Source organism: Dipodomys spectabilis, unplaced genomic scaffold (genome assembly GCF_019054845.1).
Source record: "Dipodomys spectabilis isolate Male_0828 unplaced genomic scaffold, ASM1905484v1 ptg000175l, whole genome shotgun sequence".
Classification (NCBI taxonomy): Eukaryota; Metazoa; Chordata; class Mammalia; order Rodentia; family Heteromyidae; genus Dipodomys; species Dipodomys spectabilis.
Genome location: NW_024870852.1, coordinates 8,512,823 through 8,532,390, shown reverse-complemented (window position 1 = coordinate 8,532,390; position 19,568 = coordinate 8,512,823). Strand labels below are relative to the sequence as shown.

At 44.4% G+C, this 19,568-nt stretch overlaps 1 protein-coding gene across 1 annotated transcript in view; it reads right to left on the bottom strand.

Annotated features, from left to right (window-relative positions):
- Positions 1–18,947, bottom strand: part of LOC122120260 (signal-regulatory protein beta-1-like) — a 103,888-nt gene extending 84,941 nt beyond the window's left edge. The window contains exons 1-2 of the mRNA XM_042694434.1: positions 18,792–18,947; positions 3,390–3,737 (exon numbers count right to left, since the gene is read on the bottom strand). Of these exons, the coding sequence (XP_042550368.1) occupies positions 3,390–3,737; positions 18,792–18,867 (424 nt within the window). The 5' untranslated portion in view covers positions 18,868–18,947. The remainder of the gene's footprint in view (positions 1–3,389; positions 3,738–18,791) is intronic.
- Between the last annotated feature and the right edge of the window lie 621 nt (positions 18,948–19,568).

Here is a 19,568-nt window from a genome sequence, read left to right as displayed (position 1 = left end):
CAAACCCTGGAGTTTCTTCCACCTCTATGAGTGTTCCTCTTCAACATGTGCCCAAATAATCTGAGCTCTTTCTCCTTGCTCTACTTGCTGTTGTCTTTGCAAAACCACCCTTTGCGTGTGGATACAGGCACTGGCTGTCTCCTCCTCCTTCTGCATGCTCTGGTGACTTCTGTCTGTCCTGTGATGGTCTGTGTTCAACCAAGCGCTAGCATAATCCTTTAAAAACTCATCTCAAGCTGAGCAGAGGTGACTCAGACCTGTAATTCTAGCTACTCAGTAGGCTGAGATCTGAGGATCATAGAACAAAGGCAGCTCAGGAAGGAAAGCCCATGATACCTTATTTCGAATGAGCTATAACAAATGCTTGAGACAAATCAACCTATCAAGTAAAAAAGAGTTGTCATGGCTTATGGCTTCAGAGTTCAAGATAGTTTCCATTCAGGATCAGTTGGCAGTTGGCCCTGTTGCTTTGGGGCATATGGAGTGTCAGCACCTCATAGTCAGGAGGATGTGAGGGTCCAAAGCCTGATCATCTCAAGAATGGAGCTTGAGACAGAAAAGGAAGAGACCAGGGTCCCTCCTCCTCCTTCAAGGATGTGTCCCCACCATGATCTGAGGACTCCCACTGGCTTCAACTCTTAAAGCTCCACAGCCTTCCAGTGGGGCCACTCAGGAGACCAAGCCTTTAACACATGGCAGATGAGAGGAGATTTCAGATCCAAATTACAGCAGAGGTAGATACTGCAGGCAGGCTCCTCTGTATCTTTTACCTCCTCCTTCCTACTCACCTCTACCTTCGTAGATGAACACTAGTACACACACGCACACACACACACACACACACACACACAGAGTCACAAATATCTGTAATAGGTGATCTGCTATGCTAGTATGTAAGGTTTTATCAAGAGTTCAATGAAACTATATTTTGAAAGTCAAAATATTTGACATGTAGAAAAAACATCCATCACTGTGACCCATGAGAACAGCACTGGGTTTTAACTTTGGTCCTTTCTGAGTTGTGCGACTGGCAGTGATCACACTGGGGTTTGCCTCCCTGCCTTCCTCCCTGCGATTCACCTCCACTGAAAGGCAGAGTGATATAACATGGCTAGAAGAAAGAAATCTGGAATCTAGGAGGGTGTGGGTGTAGCTAGTGGTAGGGTATGAGTTAACATGAGTGAGGCCCTTTGTTCAATGTCCAGCTGAGACGCTGAGGGGGTGGGGGAGGAAGGGAGAGAAATAAGATCAAAAAGAGGGAAGACGAGAAGAAAAAAGATGGAAGATAAAAAGAAAGGAGTGATGATAAAATTGTGGGAAGAAGGGATGGCAGGATGAAGGAAAGAAGGAAGGAAAGATAATGGAAGGAAATGACAAGAGAAATAAACCTGTGTACTATGGGCATGAATTTTAATCTCAGTGTCTCCACTGACCAAGGTAGTTGGCAAAGGACAATTTCCACTCTCTGCCTCAGTTTCCCCATGTGGAAATAATAAGAGTAGCTATCACAGGAATGAGTTGAAAACAGTGATCCTTAGCCTCAGGAAGCTCATGAAGATCACAGTGCTGGCCCTTTCTCAGTGACCATCTCATGAAGCTTTTTCTTTCCTTTTTTTAAAAATAAGTTTTTTTTGTGAAAATACTGTACAGAGGGGTTACAGTTACATGCAGAAGGCAATGACTGCATTTCCTATCAAGCACTGTTGCATCCTTCTTTGTTTTTCCCCTACCATCCCTTTTTTTCTTTCTTTTAAATTTATTTATTGTTATTATAAAGATGATGTCCAGAGGGGTTACAGTTATATAAGTCACATGAAGAGCATATTTCTTTTTGGACAATGTCACCCTGTCCCTTCCTCTCTTCCAGTTTTCCATCCTATCCCCACCCAAAAGTTGTATAGTTGATTGTCAACATAGTGTCTAGTGAGTATCACTGTTTCATTTGCTCTCCCTTTGCCCCACCATTTCTGTGCCTCCCTTACCTTCCAGAAATCTACAAGTAAACACAATGCATAGTAAAAAGAAAAAATATACTGGGATATGAAAAATTATACTATCCTACATGTACACTCTCTATATACTCTATAAGCCAAAGAAGGATATTTTAGGAGAGGATCACTTAGGTGCAATAGCCATGTACATCTGACCACATAAAACAATATTTATCGGGCTGGGAAGGTGGCTCAGTGGTAGAGCGCTTGCCTTACATGCCTGAGGCCCTGGGTTTGATTCCTCAGCACCACATAAGAAAAAAGAAAAAAGGCGGAAGTGGCGCTGTGGCTCAAGTGGTAGAGTGCAAGCCTTGAGCTGAAGAGCTGAGGGACACCGCCCAGCCCAGAGTTCAGACCCACAACTGCAAAATAAAAATAATAATCATTTTTAAAAGCATTATTTATTGACATGAACTCCAAGAATTAGAAACAAGAATTTTTTTCTCTTTCTTGCTGTTTTTGTTTTCAATTGTCTGGTTGGTTGATTCGCCGTGTGTTGAGACTTGCTCCTCTGAGATGCTGTCTAGCATGGGCTGTGAATATGACTGGGACTCTGATTCTAGTTCTGGTCCCGGCCATGTCTGGGATTTGGCTCTCACCTGTGAAAAGGATGGGTGGTGGATGGTCCTACGTGTGCAGAGAATCATGGGGTCAGGAGGTAGAAAGAAAATCCTGAACCAGGCAAGAAACCCTCACTACTCCCTCACCTGAGTCTCCATGTGACCCACAGGAGAACTGAGCCTGGGTGAATGACTCGGCTCTGCCAAGAGCTTCAGCACCTGTGGGAGCAAGTGCCTAATCCAGGGTGAGGACACAGAGCCAGGGCAGAGGCTCAACCTCACAGCCCCTCCCCCCAGGGCTGGCATTCAGCAGAGAAGCTGAGCCTCAGGAGTCTCCTCAGTGCTGCCAGTGAAGAAGACCTCAGGAAATCAGGCCCTGCCCCTCACCTCCCTGGCCACAGTGGTCCTCATGGGACAGACCAGAGTGGCCAGGCACAGCTTGACTGCTCCCTGCTTCTCCATGCATTTCAGAACAGAGCCTGGCACACAGTAAGTCCTCAGGGCTGTGGCATGAAAAGAGACCTGGGCCACCAAGCAGTATGCTCTCTGGAAGCAGCGAGCCAATCTGACCTGTCTCATCTTTCTTCTTTGGATCCAAGGGACTTGGCTGTGCAGAAGGAAGAGCAGAGAAGAGAGAGGTCCCTACTGGCCAGCTGTGAAACACTGCAGCAGGTCCTGTGCAGAGCTGTGCTTCACTGGCCCACAGACGGAAGGCCAGAGCATGAACACCACCACCCAGCACCACCCCTGCTTCTAGGCTGCTGCTCACAGAACTGAGGGTGTCATTCTGCACATACTGTCACACTCTAGGAGACAAAAGAAGCCACACGGTACTCACCACTCACAGACAGCTCAGTGCCTGGTCCAGACTTAAACTCCTTGGACCCCTCAGTGGCTGTCTTCTGGAACTTCACACAGTAGTAGGTGCCCGCGTCTGCTGGGGTGACATTCCTGATGCGGATGGAAAAGTCCATGTTGTCTCTCTGTGTGGGATCTGAAACTGGTGTGACGCGTGGGTTGTGGGGTTCTTTGAAATGGAAGATCGACTCCTGTCTTGGTCCTTTCCCCCTGAACCACTGGATGGACCCCACAGGGCGTAGGGAGGTCATAGTGCAGCGCAGCATGGCCGTCTCTCCAGCGGCGACAGACACCACCCTGTCAGGCTGGATCACCTGCAACTCTGCTCCTGGAGGACACACAGAAGTCATTCATCCTAATGGGACTCTGTGAAGTTCCTCAAAATTTAATCAACTCTGATTCTCACTGACTGAGTGTACAACATGAGCTTGTCACACTGCCTATGTGGCCAGGGTGAACGTTCACAGGAGCTTATAATACAAAGGAGAAACTGAGGCACAGAGAGGGCTATACACATGGGAGAGCTCAGCTTTGAGTCCCTGAGTCCTCAGTAGGACTCATGGTTTCTGTCCTCATGGTACGCTGTACTTCCTGTCCATGATAGTAGGAGGGTCCTGTGACTCCTGTGGGCCATGAAGAAATGAGCATGGGTGACAGCCCAGAGAATAGGCTGAGAGCAGGCGACTCAGGGTCAGCTTCCTCCTCCCCAGAGCACCACAGTCTAGACTGACGGTGCTGGTCAGAACTCCCAATGCAATATCACGCCAAATGTGATCAAACATAACCCCACAGACCCAACATGCGGAACGAACTCCATGCAGTTCAACTCAATCATCTGGGAAAAGTAAATGTCTACAAGCAAGAGGATGAATTGGAGCCTTGTCTTGTATTTCATGCAACAATTAGTTGAAAATGAATCAAAATCCTAAATGTAACCTCTAAAATGAAAAAACGCCCCTAACTCTGAAAAAAGGTAACTTAAGTAAATGCAAAGTGCAAGTAAATTCTTTATCATATCAGATTTGGTAACTATTTCTTTCACATCAGAAAAAAGTGATAAACATTAATAAATTCATATGTTGAGCTTAAAAGCAGATGAGAGAATTGAAAAGGAGAAAATATTTGCCAAATATCTATATAAAGAATTCCTACAACTGAATGACAAAACTCACAATTCACTTCTAAAAGAACAAGCACAGGAGCATATGTTTCTCTATAGAGCAGTCAATGAACACATGGAAAGAGACTAGACAAATCTACTTGCTGGGACAGTTCATGACAATAAGAAGCCATTCCCATCTCTTAGAATCACTATTACCAAGACAAATGTAAAATGAAATAAACAAAAAAGAAAAACCAGAAAATGATAAGTGTTGGCAAGGGTGTGGAGCAACTGGAACTGTAGGCTTTCCTGGTGGGAAAGTAAAGAAAGCAGTGTGGCTGCTGTGGGAAACAGTGGCAATGCTGAGAAACTCTAAACATAGAATTACCCAGTGGTGCAATAATTCTGCTCTTAGGCAGATACTCCACAAGTTCAAAGCAGGGATCTGAACTAATCTTCATAAATAAATTATATTCATAATTGGGAAAAGACAAATAGCTCATATATTTTCTACAAGTGAATAGATGGGCATTTGTAATAGAATATTACTTAGGCCTAACAGAAAATTAATTCTAATACGTCCTTCATGGATGAACCTTGAAAATATCATGGTAAGTAAAATAAATGAGACAAAAAGACAATATAGGTCTGGTTACATCTCACACAACAAATTCACAAAGACAGAATGTGCAGAGGCTAGCAGGCCTGAGGGGAAGTTGATACATACGTGTGCAGAACTCAGTTTGGATATTGTTTCAGAAATGGGAAATGGGTGTGATGGTTATACAATACAGTGAGTGTGGTCGATGTCATCGACTTGAAATCCTGACATGGCAACTTTTGTGTTCAGTGTAGTTTTAAAACATTTCATATCAGTACACGTTAATTGTACAGAAGGGGCTTCATCATAACATGCCCATACATGCATACAACACACCCAACCAAACCCTGGTGTTTCTTCCACCTCTACGAGTGTTCCTCTTTGACATGTACCCAAATAATCTGAGCTCTTTCTCCTTGCTCTACTTGCTGTTGTCTTTGCAAAACCACCCTTTGTGTGTGGATACAGGCACTGGCTGTCTTCTCCTCCTTCTGCATGCTCTGGTGACTTCTGTCTGTCCTGTGATGGTCTGTGTTCAACCAAGCGCTAGCATAATCCTTTAAAAACTCATCTCAAGCTGAGCAGAGGTGACTCAGACCTGTAATTCTAGCTACTCAGTAGGCTGAGATCTGAGGATCATAGAACAAAGGCAGCTCAGGAAGGAAAGCCCATGATACCTTATTTCAAATGAGCTATAACAAATGCTTGAGACAAATCAACCTATCAAGTAAAAAAGAGTTGTCATGGCTTATGGCTTCAGAGTTCAAGATAGTTTCCATTCAGGATCAGTTGGCAGTTGGCCCTGTTGCTTTGGGGCATATGGAGTGTCAGCACCTCATAGTCAGGAGGATGTGAGGGTCCAAAGCCTGATCATCTCAAGAATGGAGCTTGAGACAGAAAAGGAAGAGACCAGGGTCCCTCCTCCTCCTTCAAGGATGTGTCCCCACCATGATCTGAGGACTCCCACTGGCTTCAACTCTTAAAGCTCCACAGCCTTCCAGTGGGGCCACTCAGGAGACCAAGCCTTTAACACATGGCAGATGAGAGGAGATTTCAGATCCAAATTACAGCAGAGGTAGATACTGCAGGCAGGCTCCTCTGTATCTTTTACCTCCTCCTTCCTACTCACCTCTACCTTCGTAGATGAACACTAGTACACACACGCACACACACACACACACACACACACACAGAGTCACAAATATCTGTAATAGGTGATCTGCTATGCTAGTATGTAAGGTTTTATCAAGAGTTCAATGAAACTATATTTTGAAAGTAAAAATATTTGACATGTAGAAAAAAACATCCATCACTGTGACCCATGAGAACAGCACTGGGTTTTAACTCTGGTCCTTTCTGAGTTGTGCGACTGGCAGTGATCACACTGGGGTTTGCCTCCCTGCCTTCCTCCCTGCGATTCACCTCCACTGAAAGGCAGAGTGATATAACATGGCTAGAAGAAAGAAATCTGGAATCTAGGAGGGTGTGGGTGTAGCTAGTGGTAGGGTATGAGTTAACATGAGTGAGGCCCTTTGTTCAATGTCCAGCTGAGACGCTGAGGGGGTGGGGGAGGAAGGGAGAGAAATAAGATCAAAAAGAGGGAAGAAGAGAAGAAAAAAGATGGAAGATAAAAAGAAAGGAGTGATGATAAAATTGTGGGAAGAAGGGATGGCAGGATGAAGGAAAGAAGGAAGGAAAGATAATGGAAGGAAATGACAAGAGAAATAAACCTGTGTAATATGGGCCTGAATTTTAATCTCAGTGTCTCCACTGACCAAGGCAGTTGGCAAAGGACAATTTTCACTCTCTGCCTCAGTTTCCCCATCTGGAAATAATAAGAATAGCTATCACAGGAATGAGTTGAGGAGAGTGAACCTGAGCCCCAGGAAGCTCATGAAGATCACAGTGCTGGCCCTTTCTCAGTGATCATCTCATGAAGTTTTTGTTTCTTTTTTTAAAAGATAAGTTTTTGGGGGGGGACCAAGATGGCGACGGGGCAGTAGGGAAACGCCACAGCTCTCTCCAACCAAAAAGAGAGTTCGAGTTCCAACGCTTAATCTCCCCAAGAGACCGACAACAACAAAAAGACGAACACTCAGAGAAAAACCAGAGGTGGAAAATAACAAAAAAAGAAAGAGAGGAAAAGAAGAAATTCAGAACAGAGAAGAGCGAAGACCCCTCCCCCAACCTTTACTGACCGCGCGGCAGTGCGCCAAGCCGCCGGCCAGCCGGCCCGGCGGGGGCTGCCGGAGCCACAGAGACACAGGGGGCTGCTTGCAGGTCACCAGGTACCGGATTGCAGAACATCGGATCGCCAGGAACAGAGAAACCTACCAGCCGGGAGTCTCCAGGAGGATCCCACCCCACCCATCACTCTCCACCGGAGCGGAGAGGCTCCATCCCGCCAAAGCCGCCCGGCACCAGCAGCGCGACAAAGGGACCTGTCGCCCAATCGCGATCACAACTACCTGGCGGGGGGGGGCCGCCCAACCCAGCCCGCAACCACCCCAACTGAACTCGGACTGCAACAACAACTGACGGACTGCAACAACAACTGACGACCTACAGGGTGAGTACCCATCAGGGGACAGGGAATCCATCAAGGGAGACCAGAGCTGGAGGGAATCCCCAGACCCTGACCTAGACTCCCTACCCCAACATCCGGACCACAGGACCCACTAAAACTGGGAACTCTTCGAGAGCTCCACCAGCCGGTGGAGCACACTCTGCTGGCCAGGCCAGAGCAAGAGCGGCCCTGGAAGGGAGCTTAAATGCCCAAGCCAGGAACAGCGCCCCTGGGTCAAGACTACCAACAGTAGAAGAAATTTGAACTGTGTCCTCCTAGCACAGGCCTAAGGAGCCTGCTCCAGGCTGGGGCCGGAACCAGACCAGGGGACCGGCGCCTGAACAAAGCAAAAAGGGTCAGAAGTGGGGCTGTGGCTCAAATGGTAGGGTGCCAGCCTTGAGCTGAAGAGCTGAGGGACAGCACCCAAACCTAGAGTTCAAGCCCACAACCAGCCCAAAACAAACAAACAAAAACATATCAGGAGCCCATAGCAGACTCCAGTATTTGGGAGAGTGCATCCAGAGCATCTGATCTTCCCAAGAGCACCCGCAGGAGCAAACACAAGCAGTCTAGGCTGCTCAACCCTTCCAAAGGCTTCCCGGGAATTGCTACAGCAGAGAGCTGAGAATCCTAAGTAAGTCAGAATAGCAGCTGGAAATAGGCTCCCAACAGAATCCAGATCAGGCACAGACTCTCTCTACCAATACAGAATCAGCAACCTAGCAAAGACAGACACACCAAAACAAGATTGAAGAGCAGTCTCCTGAACCCCCAAGCGAAAATCACAGAGAAAAATCACAAGGTTTACCACTACCCAGGACAGCAAGCTCACCTCAAAAGCCAGCAGCCACGCAGGGGAGAGCCCCAGTGGGAGCAAAGCAGGAATGGAAGACAAAAACTACATCCAAGGGTTGCTGGAGGCAATGACTCAAGAAATAAAGCGAGAAATGGATCAGAAATTGAAAGAGCACAAGGATGAACTATCAAAAGATATACAGGATATCAAACAAAAATTGGATGCAAAAATAGAAGCTGCACAAACCTCAGTAAGAAGTGAGATAAACGCCAAATTAGAGGTAATGCATACTGATCTCACCTCATTGAGAGGTGAGATCAGTACTCTGAGAACCAACATTGAATCCATAAAGGGATCCATCTCCACCATGCAAACCACAATAGAAGCCACGGTCAACAGAGTGAATGAAATGGAAGGTAGAGTGTCAGATAAAGAAGACAGAATACACCAACTGGACCAAAAAGTGACAGATATGGAAAAATCACTCAAATTAAACCAAAGGGAAATTCAAGAGCAAGCAGATAATGCTAAAAAATTTAACCTTCGCATAATCGGAGTGGACGAAGGTGAGGAATTCCAGAGCAAGGGAATGCAACACCTATTTAACAAGATAGTCAATGAAAATTTTCCCCACCTCAAAAACGACCATCTTAACTACATCACAAAAGCTTATCGAACACCCAACAAGCAAGATCCCAGAAGAAACACTTCTAGGCACATTATAGTAAAACTGATGGATCTGAATAATAAGGAAACAATCCTGCATGCAGCAAAAATGAAGAAGGAGCTATACTACAACGGGAAAAAAATTAGAATCACTGCAGATCTCTCCACACAAACAATGAATGCAAGAAAAGCCTGGGAAAGCACCATACGAGCCCTGAGAGCCAATAACTGCCAACCCAGACTGATATACCCGGCAAAGCTAGCATTCACAATCGATGGAGAACTGAAAACTTTTAATAGCAAAGAAAAACTAAATGAATACATAAACATTAAGCCAGCATTACAAAGAATTCTAAGAGGGGGGACACAACCTGAAGAAAGCAACCAGGAACTGGGACCTGCCCCAAACAGGCATTACTCAAAGTCTAACTGAGCAAGCACAGGAGGAAAGGAAAGAAGAAAAACTTAGGAAAACGGAATGGCAGGGACAACAATGCATCTCTCTATACTTTCTCTTAATATAAATGGGCTGAATTCGCCAATTAAAAGAAAACGAACTGAGGACTGGATCAGAAAACAAGACCCATCCATCTGTTGCCTTCAGGAGACCCACCTCTCAGCCAAACATACAAACAAACTCAGAGTGAAGGGGTGGAAAAGGATCTACCAATCAAATGCCCCCAATAAGAAAGCAGGTATAGCTATCCTGATATCTGACAAAATAAACTTTTCATTAAAATCAGTACAGAAAGACAAGGACGGACACTACATATTAATAAAGGGAACAATCCAAGAGGAGGATATAACCATCATCAACTTATATGCCCCAAATATCGGTGCACCCAGATATGTTAAACAAATGCTCTCAAACTTACAGAATAAAATAGATCCCAATACGATAATACTAGGAGACTTTAACACGCCACTCTCACCAAAGGACAGGTCTACCAACCAGAGGATTGGCAAAGAAGCTACCGAATTAAGTGAGGCCATACTTCAAGCGGAATTAACTGACATCTACCGAGTATTTCACCCTAAAACAACACAGTACACATTCTTCTCAGCAGCTCATGGAACTTTCTCCAAAATAGACCATATCATAGTTCATTCAAGGAACTTAAGCAAATACAAAGGGATCGACATAATCCCCTGTATCCTATCTGACCACAGTGGAATCAAGCTAGCTCTCAATAACAAAGCATACCGCAGAAATTTCTCTAATACATGGAAATTGAACAGCACACTCCTTAACAAGGCCTGGGTAACAGAAGAGATCAGAGAAGAAATAAAGCATTTCCTACAACTCAATGAAAATGAAAACACCTCACAAAGAAACTTGTGGGACACAGCAAAAGCAGTCCTGAGGGGCAAATTTATTGCCCTCAGTGCCCACATCAAGAGAATGGAGACAGACCAAGTAAATAATCTCATGTTGCAACTAAAACAGCTAGAAAAGCAAGAAAAAATGGGACCTAAAGCTACTAGACGAAGCCAGATAACCAAATTGAGAGCAGAGATTAACCAATTAGAAAATCAGAAAACCATAACCAAAATAAACCAAACAAAAAGCTGGTTCTTTGAAAAAATAAACAAAATTGATGGCCCGTTGGCAAGATTAATTAAAAAAAGAAGAGAGGAAACCCATATTAATAGGATTAGGGATGCCACGGGAAACATCACAACACGTACCCAAGATATCCAAACAATTCTAACAGACTACTTTCAAAAGCTATACTCTCTAAAGGAAGAAAATCTGGCGGAAATGGATGCATTTTTAGAGAAATACAAGTTACCCAAACTGAGCAAAGAAGAAGTTAACCAATTAAATAAGCCAATATCCTATAATGAGATACAGGAAGCTATCAAAAGTCTTCCAACAAAAAAAAGCCCAGGACCAGATGGATTCACAGCAGAATTCTATAAGACCTTTAAAGAAGAACTAATACCCATACTCCTCAAGCTCTTCAGAGAAACAGAGAAGGAGGGAGCTATCCCAAACTCATTCTACGAAGCCAATATCACACTCATCCCCAAACCAGGCAAAGACCCAACCAAAAAGGAGAATTACAGGCCAATCTCCTTGATGAACACAGATGCAAAGATCCTTAACAAGATTCTAGCTAACAGAATCCAGAAACACATAAAAAAAATAATACACTATGATCAGGTAGGCTTCATCCCAGAGACACAGGGATGGTTTAACATACGTAAGTCAATAAATGTAATCCAGCATATCAACAGAGCCAAGGTCAAGAATCACATGATTATCGCCACAGATGCAGAAAAGGCCTTTGATAAAATTCAACATTCATTCATGCTAAAAGCTCTGGAGAAAATAGGAATAGAAGGAACATTTCTAAAAACAATAAAAGCCATTTATGACAGACCAATAGCCAATATTATACTTAATGGGGAAAAGCTACAACCAATCCTCCTAAAAACAGGAACAAGGCAAGGATGTCCACTGTCTCCACTCCTCTTCAACATAGTCCTAGAACCCTTAGCCAGGGCAATAAGGCAAGAAAAAGACATTAAAGGGATCCGCATAGGGAAAGAAGAAGTGAAACTATCCCTTTTTGCAGACGACATGATACTATACCTCCACGATCCCAAAAACTCCATCCCCAAACTTTTAGAAATCATAAGTTACTTCGGCAAAATAGCAGGATACAAAATAAACCCACAAAAATCAGTTGCCTTCCTATACACTGATAACGCACAGGAAGAGAGGGAAATAAAGGGAGCAACCCCATTCACAATAACCTCCCAAAAAATAAAATATTTAGGAATTAACCTAACCAAAGATGTAAAAGAACTATTTAATAAGAACTATAAAAAGTTAAAGAAAGAAATTGCAGAAGACACTAGGAAATGGAAAGACCTCCCATGCTCCTGGATAGGCCGACTTAATATAGTAAAGATGGTGATACTTCCAAAACTAATATACAAATTCAATGCAATTCCTATTAAAATCCCAATGACGTACATCACTGAAATACAGAAAACAGTCCAAAAATTTATATGGAACAACAAAAGACCTAGAATAGCCAAAACAATTCTAGGGGATAAAGACAATATGGGAGGGCTATCCATGCCGGACTTCAAACTCTACTACAGAGCTATAATCACAAAGACAGCATGGTACTGGCACAAAAACAGACCCGAAGACCAATGGAACAGAATAGAAGATCCAGATATAAATCCACAGGCCTACAGCCAGCTGATATTCGACAAAGGAGCCAAAGACATACAATGGAAGAAACACAGCCTCTTCAACCGCTGGTGCTGGGAAAACTGGGCAGCCACATGCAGAAAACTAAAAGTGGACCCCAGCCTATCACCATGCACCCACATCAACTCAAAATGGATTAAAGACCTTAACATTAAACCTGAATCTCTGAAACTACTGCAGGACAGAGTAGGAGAGACACTTGAACTAATAGGCACAGGAAGGAACTTCCTGAACAGAGTCCCAGGGTCACAACAAGTTGGAGAGAGACTCGACAAATGGGACTACCTTAAAATAAAAAGCTTCTGCACAGCTAAATCTATCGCAACTAAGCTAGAAAGACAACCAACTAATTGGGAAAAAATATTTACCAGCAATATATCAGACAAGGGGTTAACATCCTGTATATACAGGGAACTCAAGAAACTAATCCCTCCCAAACCTAACAAACCAATTACTAAATGGGCAAGGGAACTAAAGAGGGACTTCTCAAATGAAGAAATAAAAATGGCAAAGAAACACATGAGGAAATGTTCATCATCCCTGGTGGTGAAGGAAATGCAAATAAAGACAACCCTGAGATACCACCTTACCCCAGTCAGAATGTCCCACATCCACAAATCAGCCAACGACAAATGCTGGAGGGGATGTGGAGAAAGAGGAACCCTATTACACTGCTGGTGGGAATGTACACTTATACAACCACTTTGGAAAGCAGTCTGGAGGGTCCTTAGAAAGCTAAAGATTGACCTCCCTTACGACCCAGTCATACCACTTCTAGGCATCTACCCTGAACAACAGGAACCAATATACAAGGACACGTGCACCTCCATGTTTATTGCAGCACTCTTCGCAATAGCTAGGATATGGAAACAACCTAGATGCCCCACCACAGATGAATGGATCCAAAAATTGTGGTATCTATACACAATGGAATATTATGCAGCCATTAGAAATGACAAAATAATGGCATTTGCAGGGAAATGGATGGAGCTAGAAGGAATCATGTTGAGCGAGGTAAGCCAAGAACGAAGAGACAAACGGTACATGGTCTCCCTGATAAGTGGATGCTAAATCCAAAAGGTTAGGTGATACGACAAAACTAACAGGACTTAAGGAACAAAGAACTCCCGCTCATCTGGTTGAACCACTACTAAATATCCTCATGCTGCTGATCACAAATATGGTATATAACATGTGAACACTGTTATATATTACAGACTGTGGTAGACAATTTGCTCTAGGGAAGTTAGAATGAACTTGTGACTTTGAAATTATGTAATCATTTAATCACAATCAAAAAAAAAAGAAGAACCTCGGGGAAGGGAGGGAGGGAGGGGATGGTAGGGGGAAAACAATGCAGGGGGTAACAATGTTCAAGAGGAAGTGTACTCATAACCTCACTCATGTAACTGTAACCCTCTGTATAGTAGCTTTACAATAAAAAAAGAAAAAAAAAATAAAAATAAAAATAAAAGAGAGGAATGAAAAAAAAAAAAAAAGATAAGTTTTTTATTGTGAAAATGCTGTACAGAGGGGTTACAGTTACATGAGCAAGGTAATGAGTACATTTCTTATCAAGCATTGTTGCCTCCTCCTTTGTTTTTCCCCCTACCATCCCTTTTTATTCTTTTAAATTTATTTATTTTTAGTATAAAGATGATGTCCAGAGGGGTTACAGTTAAATAAGTCAATTAAAGAGTATATTTCCTTTTGGATAATGTCACCCCTTCCCTACCTCTCTTCTAGTTTTTCCCTCCCATCCCCACCCAAAAGTTGTATCGTTGATTTCCAACATAGTGTCTAGTGAGTATCACTGTTTCATTTGCTCACCCTTTTTCCCATCATTTCTGTGCCTCACTTACCCTCCAAAAATCTACAAGTAAACCCAATCGATGGTAAAAGAAAAAAATAAGCTGGGCCATGATCAATTATTCAAGTCTCTAGACATTCATGCAGGGTGAGGCTAGGGTCATATAGGTGCAATAGCTATGTTGTATATCAAATAATATTTATCTACATGAACTCCTGGAAATGGAAACACGAGGACTTTTTCTCTTTGTTGCTGTGTTGTTTTACTTCCTTTGTTTTCTTGGTTGATTCAGCACCTGCTGGGCCTTGCTCCTCTGAGGAGACGGTTTCTAGCATCTGCTGTGAAGATGACCTGGATCTGATCCTAGTTCCTGGTCCTGACCATATCTGGGATTTGGCTCTCTCGTGTGAAAAGGGGGTTAAGGTTGGTGGTGGATGATCCTATGTGTGCTGAGGATCACAGGGTCTGGAGGTAAGAAGTCCCTAGGCCTGACAGAAAAATTCAAGGGAGCAACTCTGCTGCCTCACCCGAGTCTCCATGTCATCCACAGGAGAACTGAGCCTGGGTGGATGACAAAGCTCTGCTCAGAGCCTCAGCACCTCAGTACCTAATTCAGGGTGCGGACACAGAGCCAGGGCAGAGGCCCAACCTCACAGCCCCTTCCATCTGAGGGCAGGCACTGAGCAGGGAACCTGAGCCCTCAGGAGTCTCCTCAGTGCTGCTTGTGAAGAAGACATCAGGAAATCATGGAGGTGAGGATGAGCAGAACCTCCGCCTGGGCCACTTGCTGCTTCCCATGAATTTCTTGTATAGCCTGGCACACAGTGAGTCCTTAGGGCTGAGGCCTGAAAGACGCCTTGGCCACCAAGCAGAAGTGCTTCCTGGAGGCAGCAGGCCTCATCTGACCTATGATGGGAAAGTCACTCACACTGTCTCATCTTTCTTCTTTGGAGCTGGTACTCAGATGCTAAAGCCTTGAGCACAAAAGTTCAGGAACAACTCACAGGTCCTGAGTTCAAGCCTAGGACCAGTACAAAGAAAAAGCAACAACAACAACAAAATCCAAACCAGTACTTCATCTCAGTTTATACAATTTCATGTTCCAGACCACGTGAAGTGTGAAAGCCAAAATGATTCTCTGGGCATTATGTGCCTGTGCCCCATCAGGAAGCCCCTCTCCCAGGCAGCCAGAACCTTTACCCGGCACCTGCTCTAAATTTTACTCAGATTTTCCCCTCAGTGATGACCACCCAGATACTTCTGGTTTTGTGCATTTCTCACGTGGATTCTCTGAGCCCTTTACCCACCTGTGAATTCTTCTTTACTACACTTATCCTTATTTTGTGGTGGTGGTGGGTACTGATTCCTGTCATTTGCCCTAGTAGAGGCTAGTACAATGACTCTGCCTCTTTTACTCACCAATGCATCCATGTTCCCATAAGAGTTACCAGCATGTAGTAGATATCTAGTATTCATGTGTATAGATTGCTCACTGTGAGCTCTCCATGGGCCACTGGAGATATTTTCTGTGGAAATGACCCAGTAACAAAGTGACTTTCCTATGTAAATAGTTTGGCCAAAACCAATGGTTATTTGCATATCCGGAAGCAGAAAGGACCTGCTAAGAACACCACAAACTCACTTCCCCCTCCACATAATTGACAGAGACTGTTGAAAGATCATGTGTCATATCTGGGCACATTGTCTAACAAACTAATGCTTAAAACCATTCCCACTGGGTGTGGTTGTACAGGCCTGTAATCCCAGCTGCTGGAGATGCAGAGGGAGGATTTCAGTCCAAGGCTAACCAGGGAGAAAGTATAGGATGCCACTGGAAAAACAAACTTTAGAACAAAGTCCTAAGGACATGGCTCAAATGATAGCATACTTGCCTCAAAAGCATGAAGCTCTGAGTTCAGTATCAAAAGGAAAAAAATGTCAATAAACACTCATGAGGTCCTCAGATTAGGATAGTTCATCGAGTGGCCTTGGAGCATTTTGGGTTCCTGTCTCCTTTTTGGTAAAGTAGAGTGACAGGGACATATTAACCACATGAGGTGGAGAGTCATACACCATTTCTGACAGTGTCTGACATGTGGAGAGGGGAGTTATCACTCCAGATTGCCCACAAAAAGTTTTCAGTTATCTTAGATGATGTAGATGGGTATGAAGTTTTCAGTTATCTTAGATGATATAGATGGGTATGTGTAAATAGACACACATATAGATAACAAACATGGATGTATTATAGATTGTGTTAGCCAACTTCCCATTAGTGTGACTGTAAATGCCTGAGACAAATCAACCTATCAAGTAAAAAGGGTTGCCTTGGCTTGCAGCTTCAGAGGAGTCAGTGAAGGTTAAGTTGTCCCTGTTGCTCTGGGGTCTATGGGGAGTCAGCACCTCACGGTGAGGAGGATGAGGGGATCCAAAGCCTGTTCACCTCAATGCTGGAGCATGAGACAGAAAGGGAAGAGGCCAGGGTCCCTCCTCCTTCAAGGATGTGTCCCCACCATGATCTGAGAACTCCCACTGGCTTCAACTCTCAAAGGTCCACAGCCTTCCAGTGGGCCATTCTGGAGACCAAGCTTTTAACACACAGGAGCTGAGAGATTTCAGATCCAAAGGACGGCATAGATGTAGGTACCGCAGCCAGGTGTCTCTGTGTCTTTCATCTGCTCATTTCCGCCTCACCTCTACCCTGGTAAAAGACTAACATTAGTGTACACACACACACACACACACACACACACACACACACACACACACACAAGTCATAAATGTAGCAGGGTAATCTGCCATGCTAGTATATAAGGTTTTTTGGAGGCCTAATGAAGCTACATATTGAAAGTTGAATAAAATGCAGGTAAAGAACACATCACACATTACATGGGAACAACACTGGGTTTTAACTTTGTTTTTTTTTTCTGAGTTGTGCAACAGGCAGTGGTCACAGTGCAGGTTGCATTCTTGCCTTCCTTCCTGCAATCAACCTGCACTGAAAGGCTGAGTAACATAACACGGCAAGAAGAAAGAAATCTGGATATCTAGGGGGCTGTGGGTATCACCAGTGGTAGGGTATGGCTTAACATGAATGGGGCCATTTTGCTCAATATCCAGCTGAGAGAGAGAGAGAGAGAGACAGACAGACAGACAGAGACAGAGAGAGGGGGATTGAGACAAAGACAGAAACAGAGACAGAGGCATGAACAGAGATAGAAAGACAGAGAAAGAATGAGGAAAAAGGAGAAAAAAATGAAGGACAAAGGAAAGAAGGAAGGATAAAATGAGGAAGGAAAGAAGGAAGGAGGGGACAAAAGAAATAAACCTATACTTACAAAACTGAGTTTCAATCTCAGCATCTCCACTGACCAGGGGAGGTGACAGTGGACAAGTTCCACTCTCGGTTTCAGTTTCCCCATTTGCAATTGGGATACTAGGAGGATCTATCACAGGAACGAGGCAGGCTTTCAGCAAATGAATAAACAAAGTTCTGACAGCCCTGCCTGCCCCTCAGATGGGCTCAGCCAGTCACCTCTCACTGCTCATTTGGGTGCAGTGTATATGTAGTAGAAATACTTGTAAAAGTTGGCCCCCAGCCCTTTAGGAAGTGTGGGATCATATAACCACAGGCCCGACCTGTGGAGCCAGAAAGGCTGTTATGCCCAGGACTTGGTCCTTGGGTCAGCTTTATGGACAAAAGGGGGACAAAGGCAAAACAGCCTGTTGGGGGAGGTGTGAGCAGGGAAGGGTGTCCTGGCCTGTGCTAAGACAGGCCTCCATCTTGCTGTCCTAAAAGAGGGAAAAAAAAGTTCCCAAGAGAAAAGCCAGATGAGCAGGGCTGTCTGTGGGGACCTGTTACCTGCTGACTTGTGAGTCCTGTGAGCCCCTTTACCTCAATGAGACTTTATTTGGAGACAAGGTCTGAGCTGTTACTCAGATGCTAATTTAACTAACCTAATTTAAATTAGGTTGTCGGGGGAGGGCCATCCAAAAGGACTGGTGCTGTTAGAAGAAGACACACAGAAACGCACAGAAGACAGACCACGTGCAAAGACAGGGAGAAGATGCCCAGGGCAAGGCAAGAAGAGAAGCTAACCCTGCCTACACATTGATCTTGGACCTCCAGCCAAGGAGCTACATATCTATTTCTTTTCTCACTGAGCACACTGGGCATTGTTATAGTCAGGCCTGACAAATGAGTTCATGTCTTCAGAGGATGAGCAGAAAATTCTAGCCTTAGAGCTAGACAGACTCAAGCAGCTGCCCCTAAGCTTTCTCTGTGGCCTTGGGCAGGTTGCTTCATCGAGAGATGAGGAATGGTAAATATAATAAGTATTATTATATATTATGCATAATATAATAATCCTATTGAAAAGCAGGTTATCATCTAAAATATTATACAGGCATGACTATGGTTGGAAGCACTCTGACTGGATGCCTCTGGTCACCTGCTGTAGGTGATGACACCACAGACAGGGCTCAAGTGTCTAGCTCTATAGGCTCTCAGTGCCCTGTCTTTGTCTCCTGTGGCTGTGCCTGGGTTTATCTGGAAGTCCACAGGCAGGGCTGGATTAGGAACTGGGAATATGCTCAGGGCCATGCTCACCTGTGAATCCCAGTAGGAGGATCAGTAGTAGGCCAGGAGAAGGAGACTGGGGCCAAGAATCAGGAATGAGCATCATGGAGACCTCAGCAGTCTGCTGTGTCCTGCTGTCAGTGTTGGGGAGAATCCAGACTCTGCTGTGTGCAAAGATGAGGCACCCTGCCTCTCTCCATGAAAGAGGAAGTGGTTTGTCATAGAGTCTGTATTGGTATTGGGAAATAGAAATCCACTAACACAGGAAGCTACACAAGGAGGAGTTACCCAGGGTACAGTTCAGAATATTCACCTCATGGAAAGAATGCTTATTGTTCACTGGGGCTTGAGCTCCATCCACTAAGACCTGAACCCCATCTTGAGGTTTTTGAGCTTTTGCTTGGCTACGAAGAATTTGCCCTTAAGTCTTAAGCCTCAGATATGGTTGGTTGGCTTGTGGTTTTGTCTTGTACCTGCTTCATGAAGAGCCACTCATCTGGAGGTAGAAGGAACATTCCCCAGCCCCATTCAGTGTTGGAGCAGAAGTCACATGCTCCTGAAGTGCCACACTGCTGTAACCCCTCTGCTGAGATAACTGGTTCACATAACCCAAAGTTGGTGTGATGTGGACCAAAGGGATCTGCGTCACTGTATTCAACAAAAGGAACCATTTGCTGATTCATTCCAGGGGAGAAAGTGGGTTTAGATGGATAGCTGCTTGGTCGGGCAAGCTGGGGATTAGGGGTTAATATAAGCGGCTAGGGTTATGCATATTGTAGTCCTGGGCAGGCACATCACCTCACAGAC